The sequence below is a fragment of the Panthera onca genome, chromosome A2 (genome assembly GCF_046562875.1).
Source record: "Panthera onca isolate mPanOnc1 chromosome A2, mPanOnc1 haplotype 2, whole genome shotgun sequence".
NCBI classification, from domain to species: Eukaryota; Metazoa; Chordata; class Mammalia; order Carnivora; family Felidae; genus Panthera; species Panthera onca.
In genome coordinates this window covers 31,659,621-31,676,980 of record NC_138340.1, presented here as the reverse complement: position 1 = coordinate 31,676,980, position 17,360 = coordinate 31,659,621, and the positions used below count along the sequence as shown (strand labels likewise).

Here is a 17,360-nt window from a genome sequence, read left to right as displayed (position 1 = left end):
TGGTTTGAATTTTTTACGCATCCTTTCAATTAGCGATGGGCTTTGTGGCTACACAACCACAATCCCCCACGGGGCTGAAAAGGAGTTAAAATTGACCCCACATGTTTCTAAAAATGTCACTTCCTGGTCTCTCCCTTCACTGCCTTTTACACGTTGGTCTTTATTGGGAAGTTAAGGAGCAGTTCCGCAGATACAAGGTAAGGGACCTCCAGTCGAATTAGAGTTTTGATCTCGACCAGGCTCTTCCTTTCAACTCTCCTGGGTCTGCAAGAAAAGCGACTTTTTAGTCCTGTTGTCACACTTGTCACTTCTCAGCCACTGTGGCTCAAAGGCAAGTCTCTAGAATGAATGCTGCTAAAAACCACCGACTCTGTTGTTGGGAAAACCCGAATGGGTCATGGACACCTTTGTAACCAGCTGGTTGTCAAGCAGCTGTGCTTTATTTGGGGCCAGTCTCCCCGAGTGGTCAGGGATGGGGAAATGGCCCTTCCCTCGAGGGGAATCCAGGCGGGCACGGGGGAGGCGTGAAGTCAGAAGCGGGCGTCTCTCCCCGCCAGCCCGTCTCAGCCTCCCTCGCGGCAGCAGCTGCCTGAAGGAAATTGTGTCTTTCGTCTGCCAGCACTTTTCCTGGAACCACAGGAGCAGATGGCAGACACGTGACTGTAAGCACTCATGACCACCTCCTCACTTGGGACCCACTAGACAGGCTGGTGACCAGAGTAAGGAAGTAAGAGAGCTGCATCAAGGGCTCGAGATTCCAAAGGCTTCAAATGGGGGAGGGAAAAGAAGACAGCGAAGGCCTTAACCACAGGGAACTCTTAACGCCCACCGTGGGAGAGACAGACTGTCAGGAGTGGGTTTGTGGAGGGGAGCTTAGAGAGCAAACGACTTCGTAGTTCCCCGATTTGGGAGATACACCACCCCCAACCTCATGGAACGCACTGATCTTTCTCTGGAAAGAGAACGTGTCCACCGTGTCTGGTGCTCAGGCTCATGTTTGCGGGGTGGGGTAGAGCAGGATTAACCCAGTTTCGCTGGAAGATCAGGAACAGAGTGCTCCTTAGCCTGTGGTCAGCAGCAGCTCCAGGATCAGATCTGTTTGTGCAGTGGTCCTCAGCTGGGCCAGTTTTAGCCCTGCGGGACATTGGGCAATGTCTGGAGATGTGAGTTGTCACAACTGCAGGGGGGTGTTGCTGGCATCTAGTGAGTAGAAGCAGGGATGGTGCTAAGCACCACACAACACACAATAGCCCCCAGGCAGAAAAAGAAAAAAAATTCTCCTGCCCAAGATGCAAATAGCACCAAAGTTGAGAAACTCTGAATCAGTGTCTCTGAGGGTGTGGGGTTTCCTAGGGTAGAAGCACCTTTCGTTGCAGAGAAGATTGTCCTTGAAACTCGGCCACAGCTCTGGCACAGTGGGGCCCTAACTCTCAGGGGCATGTGAATCACCAGGGTGGCTCTGGTGCAAATGCAGGTTGGGATTCTGCCAGTCTGGTTAGGGTGCCATGGCCGCTGGTCCCAGGTCCCGCTGTTAGCAGCTAGGGATTTCGAGTGTGCTCATAATCTCTCCCTGCCTTTCCTTTTCCTTCTCCCTCTCTTTCCGTTCCCGCCCCACCGCTTTCCCCAGCCTACTCTGTTCGAACATTCCGTGCCCTGTCACTAAGGAACATTTGGTGGTGGTTAAACTCCACTGCCCGGATGACAGCTTCTCTCCAGATGTTGCCAATTTGAGATTCTGAGTGTTGATGAAATCAATTGACTGAGTTGGAAAAAGGACCCCAAGGGACCTGATCAAACTTATCCCCACACACTTGAATCAACTTGTACCTCAAAGACATTTTTTGCATGCTCTGATAGACCATGTAGAGCCCATGACTTTGGGGATGCTTAGGCCTGCTACAGCTTCACAGCACATTTGCCTTTTAAACCAGAGGCGACAAACTTGTTTCTAGAAAGGACCGGGTAATAAATATTTTAGGCTTTGTAGGTCATACAGTCTGTCACGATTACTCACTCCTGCCATTGTAGTGAGAAAGCAACCTAGACAATACGCAAATGAATAGGTGTAGCTGTGTTGCAATAAAACTTTATTTACAAAAACACGCAGTGAGCTGGCTTTGGCCCATGGGCTCTAGGTTGCAAACCCTTATTCTAAACCATTCCGATTCATGTCTCTGCTTCAGAAAGAAAAAAAAAGTCATATAGGGAAAACCTTACTGAACGTGCGAGTCATAAATGTCTATAGGGCTAAGGTGAGTAGTTACTCTTTCGTTTATTGTACAGAACTGTAAAATGAAATGCGTTATTTAAGTTGGCAGAAACAGCGATGTCTTTGTCTGCCAATTTCTTTGAGGGGGGTAGGAACAGGACCAGAAAGGGCAATAAATAAGGAATGGAAAGATGTACCAAAGGGCTAATCTTACCTTGCAGTCTGCGTGGTCTTTTCTCTGGTCTTGAGCACTCTTCTGCTCTTGGAATAAATGGAGAGAGCGAACACCGCAAAGATTGCCTTTCTCTTCCGTCAGACCCAGGGCATTCTTTGGAGGTATTGATTTTTCTTGCTGTCACTGACTTCTGTGAGGCCTTATGTTTGCAGTGAGGGGATATTGCTCAGCCTGAAATGCTGGCATTGCTTAGAGCATCCTGGCCGTAGCTTTGCGTTGATGGTTTAAACCATAGAGAATTGCAGGCTAAATTCAACACGGACCTCTCCTTGTTGGGGCCAGGGCCATGCATGCTGACAGAAAACTGCAGCCCCTGGGTGTTTGTGTGGCTCCCGGCCACACAGATCACTGGGACCAGGCTGAATTGAGGCCATGTAGCACTTCTCACAAATCCTGCATTATTTGGAGAGGAGAATGCCTTAACATCCATGCCTCATGCTGGCAGATAGGCTTCTTCAGCCAGGGTCTCCAGAATGTGTTGGGCCTCTGTGATCACCTCTGTGATCATCAAATGCGGGGTCAGACTCCAAGGGCTCCCTGGGGAATTTAGTTAGCAGTCTCTGCCTCCCACACCACACCTTGCTTGCAGGCATTCACATGCACACATCGGGGCTCAGGCAGCAAGAAAAGTAAGGTGGGCATCTGGCAGCAGGAGAGAGTAGCATTGTAGACCTCCATTGGGGTGGATTCTGTCTATACGCGGTGATCTGACACAGGGTCTCCTGCTGCACAAACGGAAGAAAGAGTTGTATTTCATCTGTGTGGAGAAGCAGTCTCCAACTGCATTCGGGAGCCACAGATTCTTTGAACAGTGGCCCATCTTCAGTGAACACTGCCATGTGGCCTGTGTGGGTCATCATTCTAGGACTCATTCAGTCATACGATCACACCTTCAAGTCTATTTGTCTACCTTGGCAGGTGGCTGAGTATAAAATTCTTGGGGCCTGCTTCCTTTCACTGGGGAGTTTGAGGTCTTTCTTACTACTCTCTTCCAGCATATAAAGTACCAGAATATGAGGTGGTGAGATGAGGGTTGACAAACAGGAGTCTGTTCCTGCCATCTTGGAGGTTATAGACTAGCCAAGAAGTTGAAGATCAAAGAAACATGGCACACACCTACTACCGTTGTGATGAGTCTTAATGAGGAAAAGTACTGTTCTCCTCATCTTATGTCACTGCAACTCCCAAACTCAGATACTGTTGTCATACCCATTTTGGAGATGTGTCTCTAGAAGCTCAAAGGTTGCCCCCCTGCTGCCAGCCAGGAAGTGGCTCTCCAGTTCAGCTCACAGAGAGAGGAAAGGACGGTTTCTCAAGTTGAAGTGTGATCTGTGATAGTCTTGGAGACATGGAAGCTGGTGATTTAAACGCATCTCCAGAGCTGGGATTAATAAGCCCAAAACATTTTGTGCAGATTGAGGAGCTAATTATAAACCACACGTTCTTCAACTTTAAAATTGGAGAAACCCCACAGATGGTAGGTTGCAAAATGAAGCATCGCAGACAATGAGATTGACAGGTAGTGACTGTGTGTTTCTGGTCCTGATGGTTGGCATCCCACCCGTCTGAATTAGAGTTGGTTGTTAAGTCCTGGCCCACTCCAGGTCAGAGGGTAGCTACCTTTTCCTGGCGGGCAGCATGAGGATTCGTTGACCTTAATTCCACAAATATTGATTGAGCACCAAGGAGGCTCACTCCTAGTTCTAGGGGAGTCCAGTGAATAGGGGGACGTGATGCCTGCTCCCAGGAGGCACCCATTCAACTTGCAAACTTCATATGAAAGAACTTAAGAAAACAAGTCAGGGTGGGAACCTTGAAAGTCAAGGCTGCAGACTGACTGGTTGTTGGGGGGACAACCTGCTCCTTTAGAAAGAGCAATCAGGGCGGCTCCCTCTGAAGAGGTGACATTTATGTGAGGGCCTTTATGGTCAGTGGAAGTCAGCAGTGCAGAGGGGAGTGTTTTCCAAAAGAGGCTGAAATGAGCTTTCTGGTACATGTGTAAGGACAGCTGACGCCAAGGAAGCTGGGATGAGGGTTTAGTGGGTGATCTTTGAGAGACCAGAGGGCCTTGAGGGCTGCCTGAGGACTCTGGATTTTGCCAAGAATGAAATTAACCACAGAGCCACCCTGTTCAGAGGCAGGTACATGATGGCTGCTCATCTGTGGACAACATTGGCCATTCTGTTCATGTCCTGCATGCAGGAAGACCGTGGAGCAAACTCTGAGTTAGTCAATAAGAAGCTTTATTAATAAATAAGTAAATGTATTGATAATGTCCATAGCAAGCGTCTAACATTTCCAGTCCCATTCACACGTCCCCGAGAGAATAGTTTATGTTTGGGATAAGTGACATTAGGCTCCGGGTTGAATAGTGGGAGCCTCCTATACTTGACAGAGCGTTCTTTTTTTCTGAGGAGGGTCGAGGTGGTCAAGGTTATCCTGAGATTGACCAGGACGCAGAAGTACAACACGACAGGGCCAGATCACTTCCCAGTGGTACTGAAACTGCCCTCCTTCACGTTACACCCTCCTCATGGAAATAAGAATCTGTTCACACGCAGGATGTCCTCAGAAATGCTTGACTTGGAGACTTACAAAAGACAGGGTCAGGAAAACAGCTTGTTTGGGGATCTGTGGTACTTTGCTAGCTTGTTGATAACAACCCTGATTCTATAACAGGGCTTGAGGAGGAAGCCCAGCAAAGATCGTTGTGCCCACACGTGTGTAGTTTTTGTCTCTCCCGGTGATTCTTGAAGAATTTTTTCCTTCCCTACTGCATGGAGTTCATCTGCTCCGACGACTCATTCATCATCCTTGGTTGCTGTCCTGTCCTCTCCGCCTTCAGGTTGGGGCAGTTCTGGAAGTGATTAGGCTGTTGTAAATCAGCTTTTATGATGTGTGTGTCAGAGATAAGCAGCGGGGAAAGCGGGAGTTAAAGAACTCATCCCCTCTTGCCCTGACAGTTACCCCAGTAATGGAATTAAAAAATATATACGACTGGAAAGTATGGTGGTTGGCAGAATATTTTCTCCACAGGCATATCCAACATTTAAATTTGGCTCTTTCATGCGAGCTCTGCTTTGTTTTTATGCCATTTTATTGGGGCGTGACTTACCTAAGATAGAGCAAACCAAATATTAAATCCACACCTCAAGGAACTTTTCTGTGTGTATCCTTTTCTAACCACCGCCCAGATGTAGATACAGGACATCTCCAGCACCCTCCATGTTTCCTTTATGTCCCTTCCCTCTGTCCTGATCTCAGCCACCATAGACAGCCTCGGGCTGTTCTTGAACTTCATATAAACGGAATCTCACAGCACGTACTCTTTTTTGTCTGCCAGCATTCTCTATGTGACATTCATCCCTGTGGCTGGGTGTAGTCGTTCATTCTCGCTGTTGTGGGGGGATGCCATCCTATCGTGGTTTCTCGGCTGTGCCATTACTGACATCTGGAGCTGGATCATTTTTGTTGTGGGGACTGTCCTGTGTGTGCATCGTAGGATGTTTAGCAACATCTCTCCGGCCTCTGCCCACTAGACGCCAATAGCATATACCACCCACCCACCCCCCGCCCCCCCAGCCCCAGTAACTTCCCCAGGCATTGAAAACCATTGCATCATATGCCACAAATTTCAGGAGATTTTTTTCAACGTTTATTTATTTTCAAGAGAGAAAGAGCACAAGCGGGGGAGGGGCAGAGAGAGAGGGAGACACAGATTCGAAGCAGACTCCAGGCTCTGAGCTGTCAGCACAGAGCCTGACGCGGGGCTTGAACTCACAAACAGTGACATCATGACCTGAGCCGAAGTCAGATGCTTAACCGACTCAACCACCCAGGCGCCCCAGGAGATTTTTTATTTAGCAATAATTTCACACTTACTGAAAAGTTGCAAAAATGAAACAAACAATAACCAGAATGTACTCTTTACTTAGATTCACATATGACTAACAATTTCCCCTATTCGTTTTATCATTGCTTCTCTCTTGTTCACATACACACACGCAATTTGTTTCTGACCCATTCAAGAGGCAGTTGCATCCACCTCGGCCATTTACTACCATATACTTCCATGTGTATTTCCCAAGAGGAAGGATCTTCTCCAACACTACCATAATTATCACTGTTATCAAAATTAACACAGCAAATTTAGCATATTTATTAATTGCCCGTGTCCCAATTTTCGTCAGTTTCTCCACAGTTATCCTTCATGACATTCTCACTACAGAATAGGTTCTGGTCCAGGATCGTGTATTCTATACCATTGCCCTGGTTCCTTAGTGTTCTTTAGTGTCAAATATTCCGTCACACTTTTATGATACTGAAAAAAAAAAAGATTCAAGAATATAGTCCCATTTTTTCTTAATAGAATCTTCCTCCTTTGGGAGTTTCCCTGATGTTTCCTTCTGAGTACGTTCAGGATCTGTCTCCCTGGCTGGAACACTGCATGAGTGATAACATGGACTTCTTAGGACATACACTGGGTGGCCCACAGTATCCAGCTGCCCCTCATCGGTGAGGTCAAGTTTGATCTCCTGGTCAAAGTGCTGTGTGATTTCTCCATTGTGTAGCTACTAAATTTTCCCTTACAGTTAGTAAGTGCGTGGAAAAACACTTAACACCATGCAAATATCCTGCCTCCCCATTAAATTTTACCCCCAAACTTGTGCATGCCTTGACTCTCGCACGGAATCCATCATTACCTACAATGATTACGGAATGATGATCTTCCAAATGCAGCACCCCCTCTGTGTGCACTCCTTCTGCTCTGCTCAGCATTCTACTGCAGGCAAGACCCTATTCTCCTCCCCCCTCTATTTACTGATGGGTTTATCTCTTACCGGTATGGACTCATGATTTCCTCTTTTTTCAGTGGTTTATGAATCACTACTGTTTTCAATGATTTGAGGCTCAAATTGCTTAGCTTTGGCTAGTGGGGGCCCCTTGAGGTTGTGCCTGGTGTCCTTCTGGCAAACCTCCATCAGTTTTCAGGGTACCTGGGTGACTCATTCGGTTACACATCTGACTGTTGGTTTTGGCTCAGGTCACGATCTCACGGTTTTGTGAGCTCAAGACCCACATCAGGCTCTGTGCTGATAGCCCTGAGCCTGCTTGGGATCCTCTCTCTCCCATTCTCTCTGCCCCGTATCTCTGCCTCTCTCAAATAAACTTAAAAAAATTTTTTTTCGTGATTTTCAAAAAATCCTTTTTCATTTGTAACACTTCCTTTCTGGCATAACAAGATGTTCCAGGCTCATACCTTCCCTTCTCCTGTCCTAGAATCAGCCATCCCTCCAGAGTTCTGATTCCTTTTAAGGGAGAATGGTAGAAACTAGCACGATTTATTTATCCCTTTTCCTATTAGTTGACATGTGAGTTGTTTCTAGTTCTAGGCTATTGTAAAATATTCTCTGAATATACTCTTTTACATTTTCTTGGACCTGTGCACTGACTCCTGTTAGGTCTATAATGAGGAGAAGCAATGGAAAGTCATATAATCTCCACTCTGTATACTCAACAGAAATAACATGAAGTCCACACACACACAAAAACGGACACAGATATTCAAAGCAGCTTTGTTGATAATCCGTGTGCGTGTGTGTGCGTGTGTGTGTATGCGTATGTATTTAGCTTCACTAGATATTGCTAAGTAGTTTTTCGAAGTGTTCTTACCATTAGTTTTGTCGGGGACGTGGAAGTTGTCGGTCCCGGCAGGTAGGGAAGAATAATCAGGGGCAGGCGTCGTAATGGGGCATTGCAATCCAGAGACATGTTTTCTAGCAATGGCAGAACTGCTCATCTTCCAACAGATAACGAGTGGAAAATGCTGAGATTTTACCACGTGGTCTGCTCTTAAGCATCTCTTTAGAGACTGCTGCTTTAGGATGGGCAAGATGGAAGTTACTCAAGAATCTCCCGCTATCTGCGAAACAGTTTTTATTTCAGTGGTGCCAGTGACGGCACTTAGGAACTGCAGGGCCATTGCTGGGGGTACCCGCTGTTTTCTCAAACATTAGGGTCACGGTGTTGTTTTAAAAGTGCCTCCCCAGGGAAAGAAGGGGTGTCCCAGGGCCCCACTCACATCTTCCGGCCGTTAGGGGCCCATTTAAAACCCTGGGAACAGTCATTCCCGCAGCAGCCTGAGAGAGTAAATATCCCTCTGTGTACACCCAGGGAGTCACTTAGTGTTCCAGACATTTGAGATATGGAGCTTAGGGACAGCGGGCGCGGGAGAAAGCTGCTGGAGGCCAACAGGAAAGTGAGTCAGTCTGGTATCATGGGACTAGATACGAGGCTCCGTGTCAGTAGGAAGTGCTTGGGCATGGCCCAGCCTCTGCAGCTGAAACCTTCTGCGTCCAGAATATCTGTCCTCCGTACTTACAGCACAGCGTTAGATCAAAGAGGTATCTGAAGCCCTTTGTAGAAATTCTAAACATAGGAAGCATCACGCGTAAGAGGCACAGTGGACTCTTAGTAACTTCGATGAGCCTTTGTAGGAATTAGCACCTAGTAAAATGCATCTCTATGGATGCCTTTTAACCAGGTGCCCTCTCTGGGTGGACACTACCCCGCCACCCCCGCCGTGCCGTGGAATGGGGAAAGCCCTCGCATGCGCTTTCCAAGAGAGCTCTTGTGCCGTGTACAGCTGCAGAGCCGCGTGCAGCGATCCTGGGTAGATTCTGGTGGTTCAGATGAACCCGACTGCAACTCCTATTAACCTCCACGGTCCTCTCTTCTCTCTCCCCGTCCCGCCAGGCCTGTCCGCAGATGGTGGCGCCAAGCGCCAGGAGCACCTGTCCCGGTTTTCCATGCCTGACCTCAGCAAAGACTCTGGAATGAATGTCTCTGAGAAGCTGAGCAACATGGGCACTCTAAACTCGTCCATGCAGTTCCGCAGCGCAGAGTCAGTCCGCAGCCTGCTCTCCGCCCAGCAGTACCAGGAGATGGAGGGAAACCTCCACCAGCTCGGCAACCCCATCGGGTACAGAGACCTGCAGTCCCACGGAAGGATGCACCAGAGCTTTGACTTCGATGGAGGGATGGCAGGCAGCAAGCTGCCAGGGCAGGACGGCATGAGGATCCAGCCCATGAGCGAACGCACGCGGAGGAGAAGTACCTCCCGTGATGACAGTCGCCGCTTCCGACCTCACCGGTCCAGGCGTTCCCGGCGCTCTCGCTCCGACAACGCCCTGCACCTGGCCAGCGAGCGCGAGGCCATCTCCCGGTTAAAAGAAAGGCCCCCCCTCAGAGCCAGGGAGGACTATGACCAGTTCATGCGCCAGCGGAGCTTCCAGGAGAGCCTGGGCCAAGGCTCCCGCCGGGACCTGTACGGCCAGTGCCCGAGAACGGTGTCGGACCTGGCTCTGCAGAATGCCTTTGGGGAGCGATGGGGACCCTACTTCACCGAGTATGATTGGTGTTCCACCTGCTCTTCCTCTTCGGAGTCTGACAACGAGGGCTATTTCCTAGGAGAACCAATCCCCCAGCCCGCCCGCCTGCGCTACGTCACGAGCGACGAGCTGTTGCACAAATACAGCTCTTACGGCCTCCCCAAGTCTTCCACGTTAGGGGGCAGGGGACAGGTGCACAGCAGGAAAAGACAAAAGAGCAAAAACTGTATCATTTCCTAATACGATTGGGGTCAGGGAATGGGGGAAGATGGGAGCTAAGAATGTAAAGTCAGAAACTTGCACTGTTTTAAAATGTAAAGCGCTTTTGGGGGGGGTGGTTGCTGGAGGAGAAGAGGGAAACGCTGGCAGTTGATGGAGGCAAGGTCATAGACTGACTCAATAGGTAGTTGCAGTTCTCGGCATGTTGAATATTATTTGCACATTTCACTTTGGAAACGCTATAGACTCTGTGGAGGCCAGAGTTGGTCACCTCCTTCCTGTCAGTCTGTGTTGAGTCGCCTTTCGCAAGATGGCAAGTTGTTTCCCGCTCGCTTATATCCTCTCTGGCTCTCTCTTACTTTTAGGACCCTTTTTCCAGTAAGTAATTTGTTTATTAGCCAGGACCCCAGACTAAGTTATTTACATGTCCATTGTAAATGCAATGTAAATGAGAGTTCTGATAAAATATTTTTGTATTTTGTAATATCAAAGGAATTTCTATATCGTAGGACTCAGTGAAGCCTTGCATGCATACCCAGCGTCGTCTTTGAGTAGTATTCAGAGGTGGTCCAGGACCACCGTTTGTTGTTTTTTTTTTCTTTTTTCTATACAAATTTGTTACATGTCAGTGAGACCTTTTTCAAAGGAGTTTATTCAATTTGGCTTTTTGTGGCTGAAAAAAAAAAAATTAACTATTACACCCAAAGCATTTTATGCTCCATTCCATCTTCAGGAGAGACATCCTTAGGTCTGCTCCCACCCTCGGTAGAATTTATTCTCTACAAAGTGATAGTAATTTTTATTAAAATTGCAAACGTAACTTTTGCCAATTAGAGAAACCAACCGGTGTCAGTCAAGTCCCGTGAGACACGCCATCCCTGCTGGGAACACTGAAGTTGCTCACTGTTGACCTGTCCCTTGGGGATAGTGAAAGTGCCCGTGAGTGGTGCCGTTGTGTGATGTCCGCATGACGTTGTTTTGAATGTGGCATTATTTTCTGGTGCTCATGTTTCCTGGATTATATTATCTGCTTTCCTTTACCAAGGCAGACGGAACAGCTGCCTTAGCCTGACAACCGGTTGTCCTCAGTGCAAACTTAGGCATTAGACATTTAGGGGCAGAAGGGTTCTGAGGGGCTCTGGGAGTGACGGGGGGTCACACGCAGATTGTATGCCATGCATGGAGAAGGAACAAGGCAGCTTCAAAGCAGAAAGCAGGTCAAGGGTAGAGACTGAAGGGGAATATGAAGGAAGGTCAGAGCAAAGAACTTCTGGAAAGGAAGTAGACTAGCGGTGACCACTACCTTGAATAACCCCGCAGTGCTTGTGGAAGGAGTCCAGTTTAACCCACCCCGTAACCAGAGTGTCTGGGTTACCCAGGAGAGGGAGCTGCTCAGGAGATTTCAGGGTAATGGCCTTGCAAACCAACCATTGTTGAGAAGGGGATTTCCATTTTGAACTTTGGGGACTGTTGGTCAGACAGAAAATGGGCTCAAAAGTGAGTTTGCTTAAAGAAGACATTTAGCGGTTGTGTTGTTTATAGTAAAAAAAAAAAAAACAAAAAAAAAAAAAAACAAAACCTTCCTACCTTGCTTCGGTTCAAGATGAAGCGCTTGCTTTCTGTTCCATTCTCCTCCTCCTTTTAATGGATTGTGGCGGTTGAAATAATCCATTGGAGGACCCACCTTTAGTGAGATGTACTGTGGATGTAGTACACGGCGTATCTCAGTGGCCATCTGCCATGGTGAGGTGAGTGTGGTCTCTTTTCAGTATAGTAGTTAATATTTTCTAGTATTTTCTTATGGAGAGAATGTGAAAAGTGGCTTTTCAGACACCATCCCAAATGGGTCTGGGGAATAGAAGGCTATAAAGGATGTGGAAATGGCACTCCATTCAGGATGTATACAAATAATTTGCTTTTCAGGTATTAATATGACATTTGTCATTGTCACTGATTTTTTAAAAAAGCAATGCAAATGTTGGTTGTGGCTGTTTTCCGCATGCTATCTTCATTATCTAAATGCTTCATTAATTATCCAAGCCTCCGGAGAATTAACTCTATTACGTTTGTATAGTAAGTTTGTAAACTGCTTGGCAAAACTGATTAAGAAATACTGTGCAGCACCATGCTACTGAAGTGGCCGGTTTCTGGTAGAAATCGGGCGAGTCCAATGTGGAGTTTTGAGTTCCTTGGTTGACGAGAATAAAAAGGCATTTTGGAAAAAGAAAAGAGAGACAAAAATAGATCGCTTAACGTAGCCAACAGCTGAAAAATAACGTCTGTCCTCTCTAGCCTGGAATCCAATGAAAGAAATTCTCCTGGTTAAAAAAAAAAAAAAAAAAAAGCTGCTTTCTAACTCCATCCTTTTCAGAGTACCTCTTACTTTCCCCAGATGAGGCTTTAGCCACCATCCGCAGAAAGAAGATGGTAACCAGAAATCAACACGGAACCATATCCCAACAAGGGATGGGAGGAATAAGGGATTTCGGATCTAGCGGTGCAGGGAGCGTCCGGCAGCCGAACTGGTCCGAGCTTGAGATGTAGTGAGAGGCAGGCCTCAGGGCCACACTGGGTGTAAACAAGGTCACCTCCATGTTTTCTATCCCTGCTCCCCACCCCACATGCAGCCAAGCACCTTACAGAGAATGCCCACGAGGACGGTTAAATCGTCACAAAGATGACGGGACCTCCAAGTGAGTGCCCTGGGGAAAGCAGGATGTCACTGCGTTAGGAATTACACCTCTTCGTGATACCTTAAACGTAACATCGCAGAATCCTGTTCCCAAACACTCAATGCATTCTTTTCTGAGGCAAGAACTTTGGGTCCTTACCGGATTCCTCCCGCATAACCATGAGCTCTTCTCGGTCAAGTTTTGCCTGCGAGTGGGGCTTGCAGTCACCTCTTCGTAGATCATCCTATTATCCTCAGTAGACTGTTCTAGAAAAGTAATCTCTCTTTTCCTAGTTTCCTCTCTTCTCTAATGCCTTAGGTTTGTTTGGTTTTTCTACCTCTCTTCATAGTGATCTTCTTGCCTTTTGGTTAAAACCACAACTTTGGAGTTAAGTTCATTTCTTATCGCTGCTCAATTCATTGGCAACAGAACTGGCTGTTTCCCAGGAAGAAGTAGCCATTAACAGTTTCCTGAATGGCCCTGCCAATACATACAACCCTTGATACTGTGAACAGGTTTCTTGGCAGGCTGGTGGCATCGAGTGTGGCATTCAGGTACCCCCCCCTTCCTTCTGTCATATACTTCTGGGATCTCTACCAAGCGTGAAGGTGAACGAGGTGAGGGAGATCAGAACCATGTTTCCTGGTCATGCGCAGGTTCAAGGCAGGTAGAATTCCTAGCGTTGGTTGGCCGATGCCTGCTTTCTACGTTTACCTTCTCATCTCTAGTCGTTCTTTTCTGCTCTCAGCCAGCCCCGTGAACATTTCCAGTAGGGGGCCAGAAGGCAGCTCCTTCTCATCTTCTTTTCACATTCTGTAGGATTTTCTTGCACTGCAACAAATTATATTTCCTTCCCCTCCTGCAGTGGCTTTCTGCTTCTGGGGTACCACTTGCCATTGCCGAGCTCAGGTGCAGCCGGTGATGACATCTGGGTGGCACAGGCTCTGGAGTCCCTGTAGCCTGGGCAGGTATCATCGAAGTGTCCCTGTGTGCTCTCCCAGAGAGCATGGATACAGCCTCAGAAATCTTTGTGACCCTCCAACCAACCAGGATCGGTCGAATAGAACTGAGGTTATTTGATAACACAGCTGATCTGTGAACCAGTTTTTATGTATCTTTCCATCTTTTGCCATTGGCCCCCAAACGGTACACCAGCCATTTAGGAAGCATCACGGTGGATGCTAAAAGTGGAGGCTGACTTCTTAAAGCAAAACAAAGACCGGTCTCTGTGGCCTCCTTTTCCATTCTCGTGTTCTTGGCCGATTATTACAGGCAGCCTTCTGTTCATCCTCTTGCAGAGGTCAGATAAGAGAGGCCATCTCATTCTTTGTCTAATCCCACCTTCTAACAAGAAATAACACAAGCATTTCAATTCCAAGGAGAAGTACTCTTTGCATATCTCTGTCTAACAGAAACCAGATGCTAACGCCTGAGAAGGAGGATCTATCTGTGACAAAGGAAAAGTGGAAAATGAAACCAGTTATCTGACCATTTCATGCCAGAAGAGTTGCTGTTAGCGACTGTTTCGCACCTTCAGGGCTTTGAAATGGGCCCTGTGGACAGCCTTCCGGCTGCAGGGCTCAGCTAAGCCTCCTCTCCTGATTTGGAAGGCAGTTTCAGATTGCCACCTTTTGAGGTACGTCTCTGGAAGTACCAGGGAAGTAGAAATGAGAGCTTTGCCTTGCCTCCAGTGCTTGGTCCCTTGGGGGCCTCAGCAGACACCCGAACTGGTTTGTCTGACCACTTGGAAGCAGTTGTCAAGGTTAGGACCAAGAAACGATTGGATTCTTTTTTCATTTTCTCATAATAGTAGCCCAGTCAACACAAGACTGCCATAAGCCATGACTCACTATTGGGAGCTATAGTCTTTTATAAGCTTACTTCCTGCTGACAAAACTAGCTTTCCCCAAGGGAAATTAAAAAAAGGAGGGAGGGAAGTCATGTAGCGTAGGAAAACATTTCTGGTGATTTAGGATAGAAAAAATTGCTCTATCCTGAGACTTTTCAGAGACATCCCTTCACCCTACTGGGCACTTGGCCATTCATGTTCAATAGGTCACACTGACCAACCTTTTGAGAATTTTTTGGAGAGAGTTACCCACTAGCAAGGTCTGTTCTCCAGCCTCTCTAGTTGATACTCCTGTGTTTCTGCAATGCATTTTCGTTCTATCGTGGACCCTGACTTAACACTCTAAGGTCTACAAGTCCTTCATTTTCCTTAGCAAATTAGGACTTTGGCATTTTTCCTTCTCCCAAACACATTCTTTCCTGTACAGAATTGCGTTGCCCATCTCCTGCTTTAACTCCAAGTGCATAAACAAAACCTCAGAGGGTCTGAGAAGGTGAGGCAGGCCAGACTCCGTGTTGTGTGTCGAATGTCAAGGCATTTGTTAAGAAGGTCTGCAACAGGCCTTTGGTGTGGGCTCTGCCAGAGACTGTTGTGAACACTTTGCTTGAGATCCGTGCCCTGTAAAATGGATATGTTTTACTGATGTCTGTAATACATTTGTAAACTTCCAATAAAATTTGAATAAAAGAAATGTTGCCGTTCTTCTCGGCCCTCCCTCCCTTTCCGGGTTTTTTTGAAATCTCTGCCTTTGAGTGGCTCAACAAAGAAGACAGAGGCTGCACATGTCTGGAGGTAAGATTTCCTATGGAGGATGAACCTGACAGTGCGGATCGGATTTTTCAACTTCAGCACTATCGACGGTTAGAATCAGTTCGTTCTTTGTGGCGGAGGACTGACCTGTGCCTTGTAGGAAGGTTGGCAACATCGCTGACCTTTCTACGCTCTAGATGCTCGTGGTAGGTACCCCCTGTTCCGAGTTGTGACAACCAAAAATCTCTCCGTGCATCACGCCCATACGATGGCTGCTGTCAAAAAAATAAAGGATAAAAACAGGTGTGGGTGAGGACGCGAAGAAATCGCAACCCTCGTATACCGTGGATGAGACTGTGGAGATGGTGCATCCTCTGTGGAAAACACTACAGCGGTTTCTCACTAATTTAAACGTCGAACTACCGTACTTGTGGGCAGATACTGAAGAGAATTAAAAGCACGGCCTCAGAAGGATAGGAGCGCCCCTGCGCTCGTAGTGGCATTATCCACAATAGCTAAAAGGTGGAAGCGACCCACATGTCCATTAGTGGGCGAACGGATGAACGAGATGTGGTGTAGACATATAGCGTGCCGTGTCATTCAGTCTTAAAAAGAAGAAAATCCCGTCCCATGCTACAACATAGATGAACCTAGAGGACCTCCTGTGCAGTGAAATGAACCAGTCACAAAAAGGCCAATAATTCCTAACTCCACTGACCCGAGACACCAAGGGTAGATTTGTAGCGATGAAAAATAGAATGGGGGTTTCCAAAGGGCTGAGAGGAGAGGAGAACTGGGAGTTATGTAATGGGTATAAAGTTCCAGTTTTTCAAGAGGAAAAATCTGGCAGTTGTTGGTACAACATACTACCAAACTCTGCACTTAGAAATGGTGAATTGTATCTTTATTTTACCACAATTAAAAAATATCTCGACACATTGTTGAACGTCCCTTGGGGACAAAATCACTCCTGGTTGAGAATCACCAGTTTTTGTTTTTGTTTTTGTTTTTTTAATGTTTGTTTGTTTTGACGCAAAGCCCAACACAGGGCTCGATCGCACAAACCATGAAATCGCGATCTGAGCCAAAATCAAGAGACACTCAACCGAGTCACCCAAGCGCCCCAAGAACCATCGGTTTAAATGTTTTGCTTTCTTAGCATCTCTGTTCCTTGAGGATTCTAGAAACCGATTCCTACCCAGACCACATGGTTAATTTTCAGTTATTAGCAGGAGTTGAAAACAAGTGACTCCAAAATATCCGTATTAGCTTTTAAGGAAATGTGTCATCTAGGGAATTCTGTCCACGAATATGTTATGGTTAGGGTGGCGTTCGTAGTGTCTAGGAGCCAGGACCAAAGCAGTCTGTAAATCAGATTTTCCCGTGTCTGATCCATGACATCTGGGAGTTGCTGGAAAACTGTGATAACATTCTTTCAACAAATCTTTATTGAGAACCTGCTGAATGCTGGACACTATGCTAGGTGCTTGGAATACAGCAACATACAAACAAAACTTTACCCTAAAGGAGCTTACAAACTCGACTTGCCACCAGGAATGAAATATGAAATAACAAATATTGTCACCCACCCTAACCATGGGGACTTGGCATTCCAGACAAGACTTACTTCTTTCTAAGGCCTTCTGAGAGCCTTTGCATGAAGACTCGAGTTGTGTTGGAAATGACAGTTACCGTGCTTGTTCTGTTCACAGACCTTCCTGGGGACCATGGCCCTCAGGCAGCCATGGTTTTACTATATGACCCCCCTCTTCCTCCTCTCCAGCCAAAATGATTGGAGTCGAGAGTGGCACCTAGCCAGCAATCTATAAGTGATGTAACACAAACCAGTAAAATGGACCAGGCTCCCTCTCTCCAAAATGTAAACTAAGGAATCCTGAGAGACTGAGGCTGTTGGCAATGCAGGCTGAAGCCGGGAGGATGTATAGGGAGGGCAGCCAGGACCCACAAGCATCAGGGCAGGATGAAGGATGGAGGAGCAGAAGCTCAGGCAGAGAGCAGGACCAAGAATACAGAT

General features: G+C 47.1%; 1 protein-coding gene across 4 annotated transcripts in view; it reads left to right on the top strand.

Moving 5' to 3' along the window:
* PRICKLE2 (prickle planar cell polarity protein 2) overlaps nucleotides 1–15,273 on the top strand; it is a 322,190-nt gene extending 306,917 nt beyond the window's left edge. For all 4 annotated transcript variants that reach the window (XM_060631513.3, XM_060631512.3, XM_060631516.3 and 1 more), the window contains one exon: nucleotides 9,201–15,273. In XM_060631513.3, the coding sequence (XP_060487496.3) occupies nucleotides 9,201–10,075 (875 nt within the window). In that variant the 3' untranslated portion in view covers nucleotides 10,076–15,273. The remainder of the gene's footprint in view (nucleotides 1–9,200) is intronic.
* Nucleotides 15,274–17,360: the final 2,087 nt, after the last annotated feature.